General features: G+C 41.5%; 1 protein-coding gene across 1 annotated transcript in view; it reads right to left on the reverse strand.

Annotated features, from left to right (window-relative positions):
• Positions 1-17,641, reverse strand: part of GALNT10 (polypeptide N-acetylgalactosaminyltransferase 10) — a 181,596-nt gene that overhangs the window by 74,298 nt on the left and 89,657 nt on the right. The window contains exon 4 of the mRNA XM_038740400.1: positions 15,984-16,150. Within this exon, the coding sequence (XP_038596328.1) occupies positions 15,984-16,150 (167 nt within the window). The remainder of the gene's footprint in view (positions 1-15,983; positions 16,151-17,641) is intronic.

Genomic DNA, 17,641 nt, shown 5'->3' on the forward strand with positions numbered 1-17,641 from the left:
GGACCCCGAACGAATTTCCCAACAAGGCAAACAAAAGGCCAGAAAGACATGAATGAAATACACACAGATGTACTTCGGATCAGTAGCAGAAAACTAAATACAACAATGAGCAAAGAGAATTCTTTAAAATACCCAATCTCATTTTCCCTGTATATTTTTTATCCGCTGACCTGGCTGTGCCTCCATGTTTGTCTGTTTTCACCAAGTTCACTGAAGCAAAAGTTTAAGGGGGCATGATGACTTTCTTTACTCTCTTTGCTCACACATGCTAAAGTCTTTTTCTAAACTAATCTTCGGCTCTAAAGCTTTCAATCACTCCTGACAGTACCAAAAAACGGCTTAGTCTTTGACAAGTTGAAGCTAAGTAAATTCAGCTGCTTTGGAATGCTGTGAGAGGGAACATATATACATTTTCCACATTTAAATATAGATTTTTTTACACGTGGATAACTTGCAAATGTCTGAACCTTAGGGCTTCTCATACGGGTAGCTCTCCAAGAGACCGGATCTGTGGGAGTGTGGAAAAGTATTTAAAAATAAAGCCTATGTGAATAGAAGTACAGTTTTGTTCTCATACAGGAAACTTCCCCTCAATTTTTAACTGAGCCAAGTTGGTGTGGGATTACACACTTTTCAACTGCTATAGGGAAGGATTTTAGTTCATTTGCTTTGAGACCTGGTGTACTTTAGGAATCACGTGCACGTAGATTGTGAGCTTCTTGAGGGACAAGGTCTGCGTCTAATTCTCAACTGTGCATTCTTTCCCAATGCTTTATATCTGCTCTACAAACAGTAAGCACTTAATAAATACCATTACTACTAAGTTGTAACATAAGGGGCGGCTAAAAAAGAACATTAGCATGAGAAGCAATATGATCTAATGGATAGAGCACAGGTCTGAGAATCAGAAGGACCTAGGTCCTAATCCCGGCTCTGCCACTTGTTTGCTGTGTGACCTTGAGCAAGTGACTTAACATTTCTGTACCTCAGTTACCTCACCTGTTAAAAGGAGATTAAGACGGTGATCCCTATGTGGGACATGGACTGTGTCTAATGTGATTAACTTGTATCTACCCCAGTACTTAGTTCAGTACCTGGAACATAGTAAGCAATTAAATACCATTAAAAATAGTAGGTGTTAAGAGATGCTGATTCTACTTATTTATATTGATGCCTGTTTACTTGTTTTGATGTCTGTCTCCCCCCATCTAGACTGTATGCCCGTTGTGGGCAGGGATAGTCTCTCTTTATTGCTGTATTGTACTTTCCAAGTGTGTAGTACAGTGCTCTGCACACAGTAAGTGCTCAATAAATACAGTTGAATGAATGAATTCCTTTCCTGATTCTGCCACCTCTTCACTGAGGAGCCTTTCGGATATTCAGCCTCTTAAAGCTTCAGTTTCTTCATCCGTAAACTAGGGAGAGCCTCATTTTACTTCACAAGGGTGTTGAGTGACATGGAAAATGCCAATACGGAAATACAAGGTACGGCATTTACTAACGCTGCCAGATTTTCTTTTACATTGGATTTTTCCACTTTCCCTTGTGGTAAGTGAAATGGAATTAAGCACAAGGCTTATCCCTGATAATGCATTGGTAAAAGAAAATACAAAGTTAAGAACTGAGACTGCTGAATGGCCTGCAACTTAAAAATGCTCTCTCAGCACACCGGCAATGATTTGGATTTCCAACCTGACTTTGGACACAAAATGAATGGGTCAGTAAGAGAACTTTAACTTTGAAGTTTCAGCAATTTCAGCAGCAAAATTTTAATTCTCAAAAGGTGGCTGCAAAGCGGATTGACCCATATTTTGGATAAACATGACGGGTATTTGTTAAGCACTTACTGTGTGCCAAGCTCTGTACTACGCACTGGGTTAGATACAAGATAATCGGGTAGGACATAGTTCCTGGCCCACTTTGGGTATGTGGGCAAACAGCTATTGAGTCCCTATTTTACAGATGAGGAAACTGAGGCACTGAGAAATTAAGTGGCTTACCCAATGACAAATAGCAAGTAAATGGCTTAGCAGGGATTAGAATCCTTGTCCTCTGACTCCCCAGACTGTGCTCTTTCCACTAGGCCCTGCTTCTTCTCACTGACGTGCTTCAGGTGCCTGAGGAAATACTGATTTCATATCAGCAATAGCCATTGGTCTGTGAAGCAGACACCTTTAGTTAGGTACAAAATGAATATTATAGGTGGCCTTTGCTAGAACAGCCAAGGCTGCTCAAAAAAAATGGCACAGCACCCAATCTCCGGTTCCAGGACCGTAGTTTGGTGGTCATTTCAGAGGAACTCTAAACACGTTGGTCAGAATCAACAGCTACAGGCTCAATGATGTGCTTAACAGGGTGTTAATGGTTCAAGTGTGCAGTTCGATGCTGTTTCTGCCACACAGTTTAACTGGGCAACCCAACAGTAGCCAGAGCCCATACATGAGGCCAAGGGAATGGTTGCTGAATGGATGTGTTCTCATTTAAGAAGGAATAGAAAAGCAGGCTATGGATCTAGTAATTGCAGGCTAAGGTGTCAAAAATGTCAACCGCAGTTCAGTGACTGTTTTAATAGCAGGTTCTAAATTCGTATGGTTTTTAAAAACAACACTTTTTAGCTGAGTGATTCTCAAATTTTCTTACTGAAGACCACTTGCCTCGTTAGCCATGGTTTAAGGGACCAAGCCAGCTTTTGTCCTTATCTTCCAACTCCCAGGGCCAACTGAAAATTTCCTCACCAGGTTTGAATCTTAATCCAAAAATCTCCTGACAAAAGCCAGTAGTGCAGGGCCCATTTATACTTAACATTGCTTAGAGGCCAGAAAAAGCTCTAAAATGATCTAGCTCTCCACAGCTCTCCGGGGCAAGGCTGAGTCGTCAGATTGGGGTAGGGTGCAAAACAATAAGGATAAGGAGTTTTAGTTTGGATGAATGGCACATTCAGGTTTTCCTCACCTAACATGACTTTCCGACCGCATTTTGGAGTATCTATGCTCAGTTTTCTACACACCATCTTAGCTACTGGGTACATCATTTAGAGTAACCACAATATTTTTTGGCTGTGGATATCACTCCCATCAGTTCTCCAATAACGTGTTCTCTTTACACAGTTTGGATAGACTGTACACTCTAGAATGTAAGCTCCTAGTGGGCAGGGAATAGGTCTGCCATCTCCGTTATATTGAGCTCTCCTAAGTGCTTAGTACTGTGATCGGCACACAGTGAGTGCTCAATGAATAAGAATGATTGATCACAAAGTCTCCTGCTAAACTGTCTGATAGAACTCAGGGTGGTAGTGGAAGAGAGTTGCGTTCATGTACATGTTGCCAACTTGTACTTCCCAAGCGCTTAGTACAGTACTCTGCACACAGTAGGCGCTCAATAAATACAATTGATGATGGCAGCCATCAAGGAAATCAGTATGACAGGGTGCTTTCCTTAATGCAGGAACAATTTCTCCATATTACAGGAGAAATGATTGCGTCTGTTCAATTCAAGCATGTTGAATGTGAATGACATTGTGCTTTTATATCACCATATCAGTACTTCATTAGCATTACCCTGGAAACTACATCCACCACAAACTGTGCTATTGGTCCAGTGGAAAGTGCATCCTGGAAATCAGGACACCTCGGTCCCAGCCCCAAGTCTGCATACCTGCTTCATAATGGGCTGCTCCACGGCTTGCCTACTAGCTTGTGGCACCTGGTGCCGCAGCCAGAACGCCTCATTCTCGGCTTCAAGGCTGTCCATCACCTCGCCCCCGCCTACCTCACCTCCCTTCTCTCCTTCTCCAGCCCAGCTCACACGCTCCACTCTTCTGCCGCTAACCTCCTCACTATGCCTCATTCTCGCCTGTTCCGCCATCGACCCCTGGCCCACATCCTACCTCTGGTCTGGAATACCCTCCCTCCACACATCCGCCAAACTAGCTCTCTTCCTCCCTTCAAAGCCTACTGAGAGCTCACCTCCTCCAGGAGACCTAGTCAGAATGAGCCCCCTTTATTCCTCTCCTCCTCCTCCCCTCCCCATTGTCTCCGCTTCCTCCCTCTACCCAACTCCCTTCCCACAGAACTTGTATATATTTGTACATATTTACTTCTCTATTTTATCAATGATGTGTATATAGCTATACCTCTGTTTATTATGACGGTATTGACACCTGTTTTGTTGTCTGTCTCCCCTTTCTAGACTGTGAGCACAATGTTGGGTAGGGACCGTCTCTATACGTTGCCAATTTGTACTTCCCAGGCACTGAATATAGTGCTCTGTACACAGTAAGGGCTCAATAAATACGATTGAATGAATGAATGAAAACACTAACACTATAATCAATTCCTGCACACAGGTCATGAACCTCAGGGCTGAGGATCATCTGACAGGAAAGTTCAAATTCACTGCTACCACGGCCTTTTTGGTAAGAGTAAACTTTAGCATGACACACTGTAGCTGATTAGTGAACTTCCACTGCAGGATTAAAGTAGTCCATGGTGTTTGAATGCTGAAGGCAGTAAGTTGGGTCTGCTGGTTTCAAATCGGCTTAGAATGCCTTTTTTTTTTTTTTGGTATTTCCTACAAGCCTTCTTGAGTTTCAACTAGTGTGACTGAAGCCAGGCAGTCCCTAACCCTCCTTTTACTTCAAAAAACCTCTGTTCTTTCCAAATTCCGGGACATTCAGGTACGCTTTATTCAGTTTGAAAAGGAAATCAGTCACAGAAGAAAATATATCCCACTAGAGGAAAGCCAGCACTAGTCTGCAGTCATGTAGCCCAAAGCCTCCTGGCTTGAGCTTGCTTTCCTCCCTTGCTGCTTTGAGGTATTTATGCCATTAGTTCTTTCCCTGTGTGTCTCCCCTCTTCAATCGATCAATCAATTGTATTTATTGAGTGCTTACTGTGTGCTGAGCACTGTTCTAAGCTCTTGGGGGAGTACGACATAACAGTGTTGGTAGACACATTCCTTGCCAACAAGGAGCTTACTGTCTAGAGAGGGAGACAGACATTAATATAAATTGCAAATATGTACATATTCATTTGATCGAATTTACTGAGCGATTACTGTGGGCAAAGCACTGTACTAAGCACTTACTTAGATATGTGCTGTGGGGCTGCGGGTGGGGTGAATAAAGGGTGAAGAAAATCCAAGTGCAATCCTCCCTCTTCTCCTCCCCCCCCTAGTATTCCTTGTGCGCTAGGGACTACGTCTAATGCTCTTGCATAGTTTCTCTCACATCTAGAACAGTGTTTTGCCCAAATAAAACATGTTAAGAAATACAAGAAATAATGGTAAAAGTGTGGTGACTGTCCGCCCCACACCCGCGAGGGTCCCGAACCAGGTAATTCAGGAGTTTGGGCCAGAAGTAGAAGTGCTTGGATTGCTCAACCGGTGAGATGGTCTGGCATACGTGTCCAAGGGAAGGAGCTCCAGGTCTCCCCAGCGTGTGGACAATCCAGAGATGAGGATGTGGCAACGTTCAGCATTCCGCGTCTGATGAAAGAGTATAAAAACCCCAGATTGATCTGGAAGTCCTTAGTAGCTGCTATGTGAAGGACACCAGCAGGTCTGGACCTGGCCTCACCCGCTGCGACAGGGGATACCCACGCTGTGATTAGCCAGAGTTGGGATGGAGAACTCAGGAATTCAGTAAGTGTCGGAGCCACTGTAATCGGCTTGTCGCAGAAAGAGACAGGAGGCTGAGAACCATATCTAAGTAGTAGCTACAGGGAACTCAACTGAAGTTCTTGTCTGTTTATATTGACTGTCAGCTGTAACTAATAAAATGCTTATCCATTATGCCACTTGGGATCTCTCATTCATTCTTGGTTTGGAATCCAAAACTAACCCAGTTCCCACTCTTCCCCTTCAGGGTTGGTTGGTGATACAGGTATAGATGGAAAAAAAACAAAAAAAAAACAAAAAACTTGGGCCCTTATTAAAATATGCCCTCACTGCACCATGGCTGAAGGAAGAGGCTTTTACAGTGGAATGATCAAACTTCCTGATCTTCTGCGGGGGTTTTATGTGAGAGGTATAAAATCATGTCCAGAAATCTATGACAAAATGAATACGACGGGGGATGGGGAAAGGGATGCCCTAGAAGCAGAGATTTGTGCCGCCCCTCTCTTCAACATGTACAACCTTCATTTTTTCCTGTTAACGATCCAGAGGGAAGCACTTGGTTGAATGCTCTGCACATTAGGTGCTCAGTAAATACTATTTATTACTTGATTTCAAGATGGTGGATCAGTTTTGAGCCAGAGGGTTGGGGAAACCTCAGCAGCAACATGAAGTCTTTACCAACGTGAGTTCTATTCTAAACGAGCCAGCTAAACCCCATAATGATGGCCCCACTGGTAAGTGGAGAAAAAACGATTTTGAGAACATCTAAGCTTTGGCTTTGTCAGTGCTCAACACACAGTGAGAGTTGTGTTAGTTTTAATAGTGGAGATAAAGGTTATTTCTTTGTTGAAACCTCTCTGGCTTTTACCTCAATCCTCCCACCCATTTTTTCTTTAAAATTTTAATTTTTCAGTCAAAAGTTACATATAATAATAATAATAATGATGATGGTATTTGTTAAGCGCTTACTATGTGCAAAGCACTGTTCTAAGCTCTGGGGGAGGTGGCAAGGTGATCAGGTTGTCCCACAGGGGGCTCACAGTTTTCATCCCCATTTTCCAGATGAGGTAACTGAGGCCCAGAGAAGTGAAGTGACTTGCCCAAAGTCACACAGCTGACAGTTGGCAGAGCTGGGATTTGAACCCATGACCTCTGACTCCAAAGCCCGGGCTCTTTCCGTTGAGCCACGCTGCTTCTCAGAATTCATCACATTTGGTCACCAGATAAAAATCCTGTTCAGCCTGCATGTAGGATCTTTGGAATAACTTTTTAATTATTTGTTCTAGATTGTTTAATATCTTACCTTAATGTCTATTTCCCAGCTGGTTTGCTAATTTCACCTGGGAACGCTTGCTCCGCTCATTGTACTCAGTACATAATAATTGAAAAAAGCAAAAACACTGTCTGGAACTAGCAGTCTTGTGGCAGAACAAAATGCTAATTAGTGGAAAAATGTAATTAAAATGTAATTTTAGTGTATACGGTCATCTTGATGGTAATAGAGTCTCACAGATATAATTAGTGTCCTACAAGTTTGAATAGGGAAGTTTATTCACTTAATTTGATCATCAAGATTAATGAATACCTGCTGGAATTAAATGCGAAACCATAAATTTACACCGAAGTGCTGTAGCTTTGCAATTATTTATGACACAGTGCTTTAAAAACAAGGGGTCACAATTGAAGATTAGACATTTCAATTTACACTTAGACCATAAGAGCAGAGTGCTTTTGTATTTGTGGTGACCTAGTGAATAAATTACAGGAAGCTTTGTTTTAGACAAGCCCACTGTTGGGTAGGGACTGCCTCTACGTGTTGCCAATTTGTACTTCCCAAGCACTTAGTACAGTGCTCTGCACACAGTAAGCGCTCAATAAGTACGATTGATGATGATGATGAAGTCATGAAATAACTTATGTTATGTGCTACTTTCTCAGGTAAGCCAGAAACCACTCTCAAGTGTTGTCATGAAGTTGCAATATGAGAGCTTCTCCAGGTGCAGCAGGTTCTCCAGAAGGAGCTGCGATCAACAAACACCCAAATAATAATAACTTGAATTTGTTCAGGCTTTTCATTTTCCAAATCATTTTCACACCAATGATCTTATTTTATCCTCAAAATACCCTGTGAGGTAGGAAGAGGCAGAGTGGAAGAGCTGGGACTAGAACCAGGGACTCTTTTCTTCCAGTTGCATGCTCTTTCTACTATTTCAACGATTCCCTGTCTCTCCCTTTTCCCTCCGACCTCTTTTCACATTAATTCTGGATTTTCTACACACAGTAGGTACTCAAAAAATACCACTGATTGAATACCTGATTGATGTTCTCGGACCAGTGGGGGGAAAAAAAAAGCTCTAATTAGAGGTATATGGTCCTCTGGATGGAAATTTCAAACAGACAAAACTGTCAGAGTAAGATTCTCGAAACCTTTCTGCTTGAGTCTGTGTATAGCATGTTTGGATGATCTCTTTGACCACCTGGTCAGAATGAGGAAAATGAATTGGAAGTGCTAGATGAGTGAGGAAGTTGTAAAATTTGGGCACGTAGCAATAGCGGGAGACTTCAATTTTCCCCTCACAGATTGATGGAATCAAGAAGAGAGATGAAGGAAGAATTTGGGGACAGGAAAAATGGCTGTTTCCTGGAATCACTGGTTGTAAAACCAGCAAAGAAAGACATTACACTGAATTTGAGTAGTGAACAGGAGCTGCTGCAGAAGGTACATGGGGGTGAGATTCAGGCCCTCTGCAATGTAACATTCTTGTTAAAAGGAGGGGGAAGGGAAGGCAGAACAAAAATAAACAAAAAAGCCCCCCAAGCCCCAACACAAGGAAATTTAATTTTAAGAAATAAAACTGAGAAAAATGAAGACCTTAAGGAGAAACTGAAAAGTGTTCGCAGGGGTAGTTGAAAAAATAGTGAGGTACTGGAAGAATTCCAGTCTCCTGATTCTCGGGTCTGTGCTCTTTCCATGAGGCTACATTGCCAATTGCCCTAATCAATTCATCAGCAGTATTTGTTGAGAACCTTCTGTGTGCACAGTCCTGTATTTTGGGCTTGGGAGAGTACAAGAGATTTAGGAGACCAGATCCCTGTGGCTCTAGGCTTTAATCCCGAGGGACTGCTGAGGCAAATCAATTGTATTTAATCAATCAATCATATGTATTGAGTGCTGACTGTATGCAGAGCACTGTACAAAGCACTCGGGAGAGTATATATATATATATATGTTTGCATATAAAACGGTATTTGTTAAGCGCTTACTATGGGCCAGGCATTATTCTAGTGAGTATATATAACAGAAAATGTAGACTGTGAGCCCATTGTTGTGTAGGGACCGTCTCTATACGTTGCCGATTTGTACTTCCCAAGCACTTAGTACAGTGCTTGGCACACAGTAAGCGCTCAATAAATATGATTGAATGAATGAATAACAGAGTTGGTAAACGTGGGTCCGTGCCCACAAGGAGCTTAAAGTCTACCCCTGCGGCACCCCGGTCTGTATTCAGAACACGTCCTGTGCCTCTGGGGTTAGATTTTATTGCAGCACCAGCTTGAAACCTTACATATTGTAGTATGTCGAGAAAGCTTTGATTTTGACTGGCTCTGGATGATTTGGCGGTCCCTTCCCCAACACACTTGTTGGATGCTGAGCTTTATGTTTTGTTACTTTAGTATTTATATTATTTCACCTTTCCTATTGAGTCTGTTGCCAAATTCCTCCACAATTCCTTCCTAGATTGGGAGCTTCTGGAGGGGACCATATCTCATTTTCACCAATGTATTTTTTCCCCAACACTTAATACAGTGCTCTGCAACCATCAGGTGTTTAATACATGCTGCCGCTGCTAATACTACTACTACTCAAGGAACTTACAATAGAGCCTTCAAGGCATTCGGAGGAGGCAGATAGATTTAAAGGCTACCACAAATAACACTTTCAAAATCCTGCTTAGTAGGATGGTTTATTTAAAAGCTATTTAAATTCACTCTGCAGTTGTCTTTTTTATTTTAGGAGGGAACATGTTTATTAGTAAAGGTCAGAGGCTGTCCTTTCCTCACCTCTAATTAAAACAAATCTGCTGGCTGTTTGCTGATGATAATTGTTAGTCTGAGTGCTCCATTAGCGGAAGACATAAAGTGGTTGCTTGTTTCGAGCTTTCTGGACCATATAGCTTGGCAGCAAAACAAAACAAAAAAAACCCACCAGACCAAAGAAAAAGCCTACTGAAATGCCAAAGACACTGCAATCCTTTAGTTCTGTATGCCCACCTGCTTCCTCCCTCCCACATAACATTAGCAATGACCAGGAAATGTTAGATCTGGGCAATGACTGAGGAGAGGAAATATATTTTCTGAAATTATTTGTAATGTTGAGACCTCCGCTTACTAGTTGGTAATTTGAGGGCAGCCACTGAACATCACATAATTTAAGATTTAACAATTCAGTGTCCCAGGAAAGCTGTCCAAATGTTTTAAAGGCTGGAGAAGACAGATAAGAGTGTATCTTTTAAAGTTAATTTATCAATCCAAACTGGAAGGAGACAAGCAGCTGTCATACTGACCAATTCTATGACGGGTGATTTCCTTTTTACCATTTGACTTAACATTTTATTTCCTTAAGCCTATCTTAGAGCTAGTGAACATTCAATAGTTAATGTAATTAAATCGTGGTGCTTGAACTCTCTTAGTTATCTTCGAATGGTTAAAGACTATTTTCATGGAATTTGTTAAGTGCTTACTATGTGCCAAACACTGTACTGAGGGGGAAGATACAGGCTAGTCTGGTTGGGGTTCACAATCTTTATCCCCATTTTGCAGTTGAGGTAACTGAGGCACAGAGAAGTGAAGTGATTTGCCCAAGCAAGTGGCGGAGTTTAGATTAGAGCTCATGTCCTTCTGATTCCCAGGCCCATGCTCTATCCACTATCTGATAGTGGATAGTGCCTAAAAATGGTGTTTATTAAACGCCTGCCATTCACAGACTCCTTCATTTATGTCTTTGGGTCCAATCCAGACTCAAAATACCATTCAGGCCCTAAAACCATGCAAGTGCAAATGAGAATTCTCTAAAATCTACTACTTCAGAATGAATAAAGAATTCATTCCTCCACCCTCCTTCCCCTAGTTCTCAGCCTTGTTCAGTCGCCTCAACGTTTTTGGCAGTTACCTTTAGCTGATATCCTAGATATTTTTTTAAGCGAGTTTGTGGCAATCACAGTTGCAGGCTAACAGAGGCACATCTCCATAAAAAAGATGAGGCACACAGCATCAGCCAGCCAGAAAGAGCTGGTGATACAGCAGTCAACTAGAGACTGCCACCACAAAAGTTGAGTCTATCTCCCTCCGAGGGACCCTCATTTCTTTCTGACAAAATAGAAATTCCCTCTCTGACACAGTCCTCATCCTGTCTCTTCCCCCAGCCACTTCCCAAACAGGAGGAGAGACAGAAACCGTATTAAAGGTATTAACTGAGCACCTGAGTGCAGTGCACTGTTCTAAGAGCTTAAAAGCACAATGGAAGACAGAGAAAAACCCTATGGTACTGGATTGGGTCATTTCAGGGGTTTCAGGCTGGGTGTGCAACTATAATCCTTGTCCACATATCCATCTTTCCAACACGGCCTATCACACAGTGCAAGGAACTCAGTGCATTTTGAAAGCCAATAAATATTTCATTTTCAGAAGGGTCACTTCCATTGAAAATGGAGAAAATAATCGAAGAGAAATGACTTTTCTTTCATTTTCGAACAACTCCACATATACAGAACATAAATCTGAAGGCACTCATGCACAAACGCGCCACCTTCTCTTAACACCCTGTCAGCTGATCGTTTTCAAGTAAAGATCACACATTTGAGAAGCTTCTGATATCTCCTAGAAAATTCTGAAATATATTCTATTTATAAATAGGGTTGAGTGGGGTTTTTTTTTCCCTTTGTCCACATTTGGCTCACTCGTTCACCAAAGCTGCTTACTTCAATTCTTAAATTAAGATCCAGATTTTCAACTAATTTAATTTTCTCCAAAATCTAGGTCCTAACCTTTTGTTAAATCACAATTAGTAACTATGAAGACATTGATTGATGAACAAAAAGAGTAACATTTTAATAGAGATTTATTATGAAACACCCGTACGCTTTGGAATCTCTACTCCCAGCATTAAATGGCTAAGAAGAAAGAGCTGGGGAAAGTGATTTCTAAAACCTTTACCTATTCATAACTACACTCAACTAAATATTCTCCTTAAGTGTGACGTTATTATTCTCACTCATTGAACAAAATTACCACTCTTTATAGGTCTCTTTTCCTCAAAAGTCTCAGAGAGCTCTCTCAGAGTTATCTCAGTCTTTCCCAAGAAACACATTGGGTGGTATTAATCCACAAGGAGAAGGTGACATAAATAGGACCAGGACATATATTACCTGACCTATGCATGCCTGAGCTATGTTCACTACTGGATCATGCTGTTCCCTCAAAACTCTTCTAACTTCATACACCACAGAGGCCAAAGAACTCAAATTAAATCTTTTTTAAAAAACTGTCTCTCTTGTTTAAATGTAAGCTTCCTGAGGGGAGGGACCAGGTCTTAGTCTTTTGTAATTTGTCTCAGGGCCTATGAAAGTGCCTCAAATTTTTACACTCAGAATTAAAATCCAAGTGATGTTACAGTTTTCAATCACTACAGTTTTCAATAACAGTTTTTCAATAACACTACAGTTTTTCAATAACTGGTTCTTATTTTAGATGGATCTCCAGGGTTTCTCAAACATCAAAAAGATCAGAGAAGGCCTTCTTTTTGAGAGGACCTGTAATATCATTAAAGTGATGTTACAGTTTTCAATCTAATGATATTACAGGTCCTCTCAAAAAGAAGGCCTTCTCTGATCTTTTTGATGTTTGAGAAACCCTGGAGATCCATCTAAAATAAGAACCAGTTGAGAGGAGGAATGTTTGAGTCTTCTCAGCAGCTTTCCACAGACACACTGAATATTATGGGGGGGTGAGGGAGCAATGGTTACTGCCTTTATTTTCGAGGAGCAGCCATGATAGTGGCAGTTGAATGGTGTAGGAGTCTCTAATGGGGTCACGGCAACCAAATGGCCTAGTTCTGAGTATCTAGGCTTGTGGAGCTAGCTCTAATTCGTTGCTGAGGGAAATGTAGAAGAATGAGGAAGGGTGGTATGGATGGCATGACAGTAGTTCGGCATTGTTTGGGGCATAATCATCTCTGGGAAACTGGCTGGAACCGGCAGGCGGGGCATCTGCAGGGTCTGATCTTTTTGTAAATAGGTAGGTCTCAGGAGATCGCTGTCAAATTGACAGGGGCGAAACCCAGTGGCTTGAAAAGTGTTTGAGAATGACACTTACATAAGCCAGAAATCCCCTTGGAACCCACAATGGCATGCAGTTCTTTTTTTTTTTCTCCAAATGGCATTTGTTAAGCACTTACTGTGTGCCAGGCAGTGAACTGAGCACTGGGGCAGATACAAGCTAATCAGATTGGACACAATCCATCAATCCATGACCCGGATGAAACTCACAGTATTCACCCCCATTTTACAGATGAGGTAACTGAGGAACAGTGAAAATAAGTGACTTACCCAAGGTCACACAGCACACAAGTGGTGGAGCCAGGATTAGAACCCAGGTCCTTGTGATTTCCATGCCTGTGCTCTATCCACTAGGCCATACTGCTTCCAGTGTGGAAATCTTCCTCCAGAAAACCTCCATGCTTCACAACTGGCTGCTTTTACTCTTCCAGGCCCCAAAATTACAATGTAATGTCATATCAAATGCCAGTTTACTTTAGTCTCAAGACATTTTAACATGAATATGGATATTGTCACTGAATCCTAATGAGTCCTCTCAAGCATCAAGTTACTTCTTTAAATCATCAACTTAATGTGTATGGCAGCAGCCAAGAACAGCCGAGTTAGGCATTATCAGGAGGGACCCAGAACATCAAAAGGCAGAGTTTTATCATTAGGTTCGTACACGAAATACTGCAAGAGATTCTGGTTGTCACATCTTAGTACAGAGCTGGAAAACCCACAGCTAAGTGAAACAAAATGAGGAATAGAGCAACTCTGCAGACAACAGACTGAAAAGAGGTGAACTCATAACAATATTAATAATTATACTAATTGTTGTATATGTTAAGAACTTATTATGTGTCCAGCCCTGTACTAAGCACTGGGACTCATAGTCCACGTAGGAAGAACAACAGATATTGAATCTCATTTTAGAGATGAGGAAACACAGGTCCAGAGAAGTTAGGTGACATGCCCAAGGCCACACACAGCACACTAATAGCCTGCTCTTCACTTTGAAAAGGTGAAGGTTGAAAGGGGACATGACTGATGCTTACAAAAGGTCTAACACCCAATCCCACAATGAGGGGACTCCCACTGAAGCTCAAAGATGGTAAAATTCAAAACAAAAGGAATTTACTACTACAGGAAACTGTAGAAGTCAAAAATCAAGAGCGGTTTGGATCAATTCAAGAGTGCTCCAAAGGGGTCTTTGGGCAAAAGTTAGGACTGCACAAGGAAAAGTTAGGAATGTTAGATGGTTCATCCTTAGCCATCAGGATAGTTGTCAAGAAAGGCAACGGACAAATTAGTTCTAGAAACATCTGGCTGCATCTGTTGGAAACAGAATCCTCGACTGCCCATCTTACCTCCTTCCCTTCCCTACAGCACCTGTATATATGTATATATGTTTGTACATATTTATTACTCTATTTATTTATTTATTTTACCTGTACATATCTATTCTATTTATTTTATTTTGTTAGTATGTTTGGTTTTGTTCTCTGTCTCCCCCTTTTAGACTGTGAGCCCACTGTTGGGTAGGGACTGTCTCTATATGTTGCCAATTTGTACTTCCCAAACGCTTAGTACAGTGCTCTGCACATAGTAAGCGCTCAATAAATACGATTGATGATGATGATGATGACAGACAAATGAGTTGGCCTGGGAATAGCACTGCTGACATTCCAGTAAGTTCACATCAAGTACCAGCTGCAGGAACAACAAAAATATGAATTCGCTTTGTGTGTGTGTGTGTGTGTGTGTGTCTGTGTGTGTACGTATACACACAAACATATATACATATATATATGCAAATGCATTAATGCCATCACGTACATTTTTGTCAGCATTATATTATAAATTCTTCCAGGGTAGGGATTGTGTCTCTTGCTTGCATATATTCTTAGTCACCTAATCCAGTGCTTTGTACTGATGAGCTGGTCAACAAATACTACTGACAATGATGAAACATGTTTCCTTTTTTATGTATGCCACAAGGAAATGTATCCTTGCAGAAAAGTTCTGATTAACTTTTGCAAAATTTTACGAGGCATGCTCAGGTTAGCCTCCTAAGCAATGAACACACTAATGAAGTTTCTAATAGTGGTAACAGTACTTATTGAACAGTCTCTGGGACCAATGCAATGTACTACGCATTTGGTAAGTACAAAAGAGAGAAGTGACACGTTCCCTGTCCACAAGGCGCTTACACTCAAATTGGGAAGACAGACACAAGCATTACTAGCAGAGGAATCAAAGTAAGCAATTGAATGCACAACTCAATAACCTATGCCCTTATTCTGAGCAGTGTTACATATGCTTTGATAATGCTGGAGGGTTTGGGATTTGGGGAACTTACTGGGAAAGGCTTGTTGGAGGAAGGGCACTTTAGGATTTTGAATTGGGTGAGGTCTGTGGTATGTTAGATTTGGCAAGGAAATTCCAGGCCTGAATCTCGTCCTAGTTCTAGATCTCCTACTGGTTGCAAAACCTTACATAAAAGTTTATTCAGAAACACAAATACCAAGTGCACAGACAGCCTGGATGAAATATTGCTGAAGCATTTTAGAAAGGAGTATCCCACACTTGAAACACCCTGAAAAGACGAAGCTTCTCCATAAGCACTTTGTACTTTGCTTAAGTGCTTAGTAAAGTGCTGACGTGCTTAGGATAGTGCTCTGCACACAGTAAGTGCTCAATAAATAAAATTGAACATATGCATGCACATGCCCACAAAGACACAGACACACACACACACACACACACACACACACACACACACACAAGCTATGTCTCTCTATATGTTCAAAGAAGTTATTGAAAGTGGCTGTTGCCTAAGCGTGTTGGTTGGGCCAAGTGCCTTGATCCATACCCTACGTCTTCCCTCTAACGTTCAGTGTTGCTAAGCTTTCTTTTCCCCTTTAGCTGTTTCAGTGTTAATTAAAAAAACTCCAGCGTTTAAAACCCAAGTATTATCTGTGGGCATTAAATCTTGATTCCCTCTAGTTAGTAGCATCTATTTTTGATTTCAGTTGTGCTTATCATAACCACCTCGATCGCTGAAGTCATCCACCAGCACGATCTCTGCTACTAACTCCGGCGGCGAACGGTTCAGGACACTGTGGACAGTGCGCAAGAGGGAAGACCATCCCTCATTGTGGAATGGGATGATGACACTGGTGTTTGGCAGCTTCTCCAGGTACAACTTGTTGTTACAGCTAAAGAGGAAAAAAACAGAACCATTTAGCTTCAAAATTCAACTCGGGAAGTAAATACTAGAGTTGGCCTTGAATCAATCAATCAATCAATCAATCGTATTTATTGAGCGCTTACTATGTGCAGAGCATTGTACTAAGCGCTTGGGAAGTACAAATTGGCATCACATAGAGACAGTCCCTACCCAACAGTGGGCTCACAGTCTAAAAGGGGGAGACAGAGAACAGAACCAAACATACCAACAAAATAAAATAAGTAGGATAGAAATGTACAAGTAAAATAAATTGAAACTTGAGTGTTACTAGCTACCTGAGCATTATTTGAGTAATCTTCCATAAAGTCTTCTAAGAAGCCTTCCCCAATTATGCCCATTTTTCCATGGCTCCCTCTCCCTTCTGCATTGTCTGTGGATATGGATCTGTGAACTTTGGACATTTGATATTCACCCCACAGCACTTATGAACATATCTCAAAATTACGTTGTAAATGATTTATTTATATTAACGTTTGTCTCCCCTTCTAGACTGGACGCTCATTGTGGGCAAGGGATGTGACTAACAACTCTGTTGTACTGCAGTCTCCCAAGTGCTTGGCTTAGTACAGTGCTCTGCATACAATAAGCACTCAAAACCATTGTTGTTGATGAAGGGGTGGATTCTATACTCATCACCCAGCATCTTTTCTGATACAATGCAATCCAAATACCGCATTTAGCACACCTACATGTCATGATAGCTAATTTTGTCCCACTTACTTGTATTTCATCATGAAGGCTTTATTGAACAAAGTGCTTGTCCACCTATTTGTTCATGTGGCCTTCTTTTGAAGAATCTAAACCTCCATAAAATAAAGACTGTGGTCCACTCAATATGTTTGGTGCAATGCACAGTTCACTGTTATGTGCATGGGGGTCTTAAATATATCGCTTGATGCTATGAAATCTGACGATGGTATTGATTCAGGGAGCTCTGAGAACCTTAAAAAACAGACCATCCACCTTCACAATGGCCTGGGAGGTAAGTAGAAGACAGAGGCTATCATCCTATTTCATGAACGGAGAAACACAGGGACAGACAGGGAGGGAGACATTGGGTATAGGGATGAGAATTCTTGGCTCCAACCAGTTTGTCAATCAAGCAATCAATGGTATTATTGAGGGGTCACTGTATGTACAGCACTACACTAAGCACTTAGGAGAGTATATTACACTACAGTTGATAAATATAATCTCATTCTAGTCACCATGAAAACTTTGCTTAGGCAAGTTTTGGGTACCAAACCTTTTTCCATACAACCCACACATTCAATCTTTAACCAAATCCTGCAGGTTCTACCTTCACAACACTTTCTTCCCTTTCCACCCTTTCTTTCTTCTCCAACTGAACTGCCACTACGCTGATCCAAGCACTTATCCTATCCCTCCTTGACTATTGCATGCAATTGCAATTTTACATCTTCTCAGGGTAGCCTCCGAGGAAAGCCCTGAGGTTCTG

The sequence above is a fragment of the Tachyglossus aculeatus genome, chromosome X1 (genome assembly GCF_015852505.1).
Source record: "Tachyglossus aculeatus isolate mTacAcu1 chromosome X1, mTacAcu1.pri, whole genome shotgun sequence".
In the NCBI taxonomy this organism is placed as follows: Eukaryota; Metazoa; Chordata; class Mammalia; order Monotremata; family Tachyglossidae; genus Tachyglossus; species Tachyglossus aculeatus.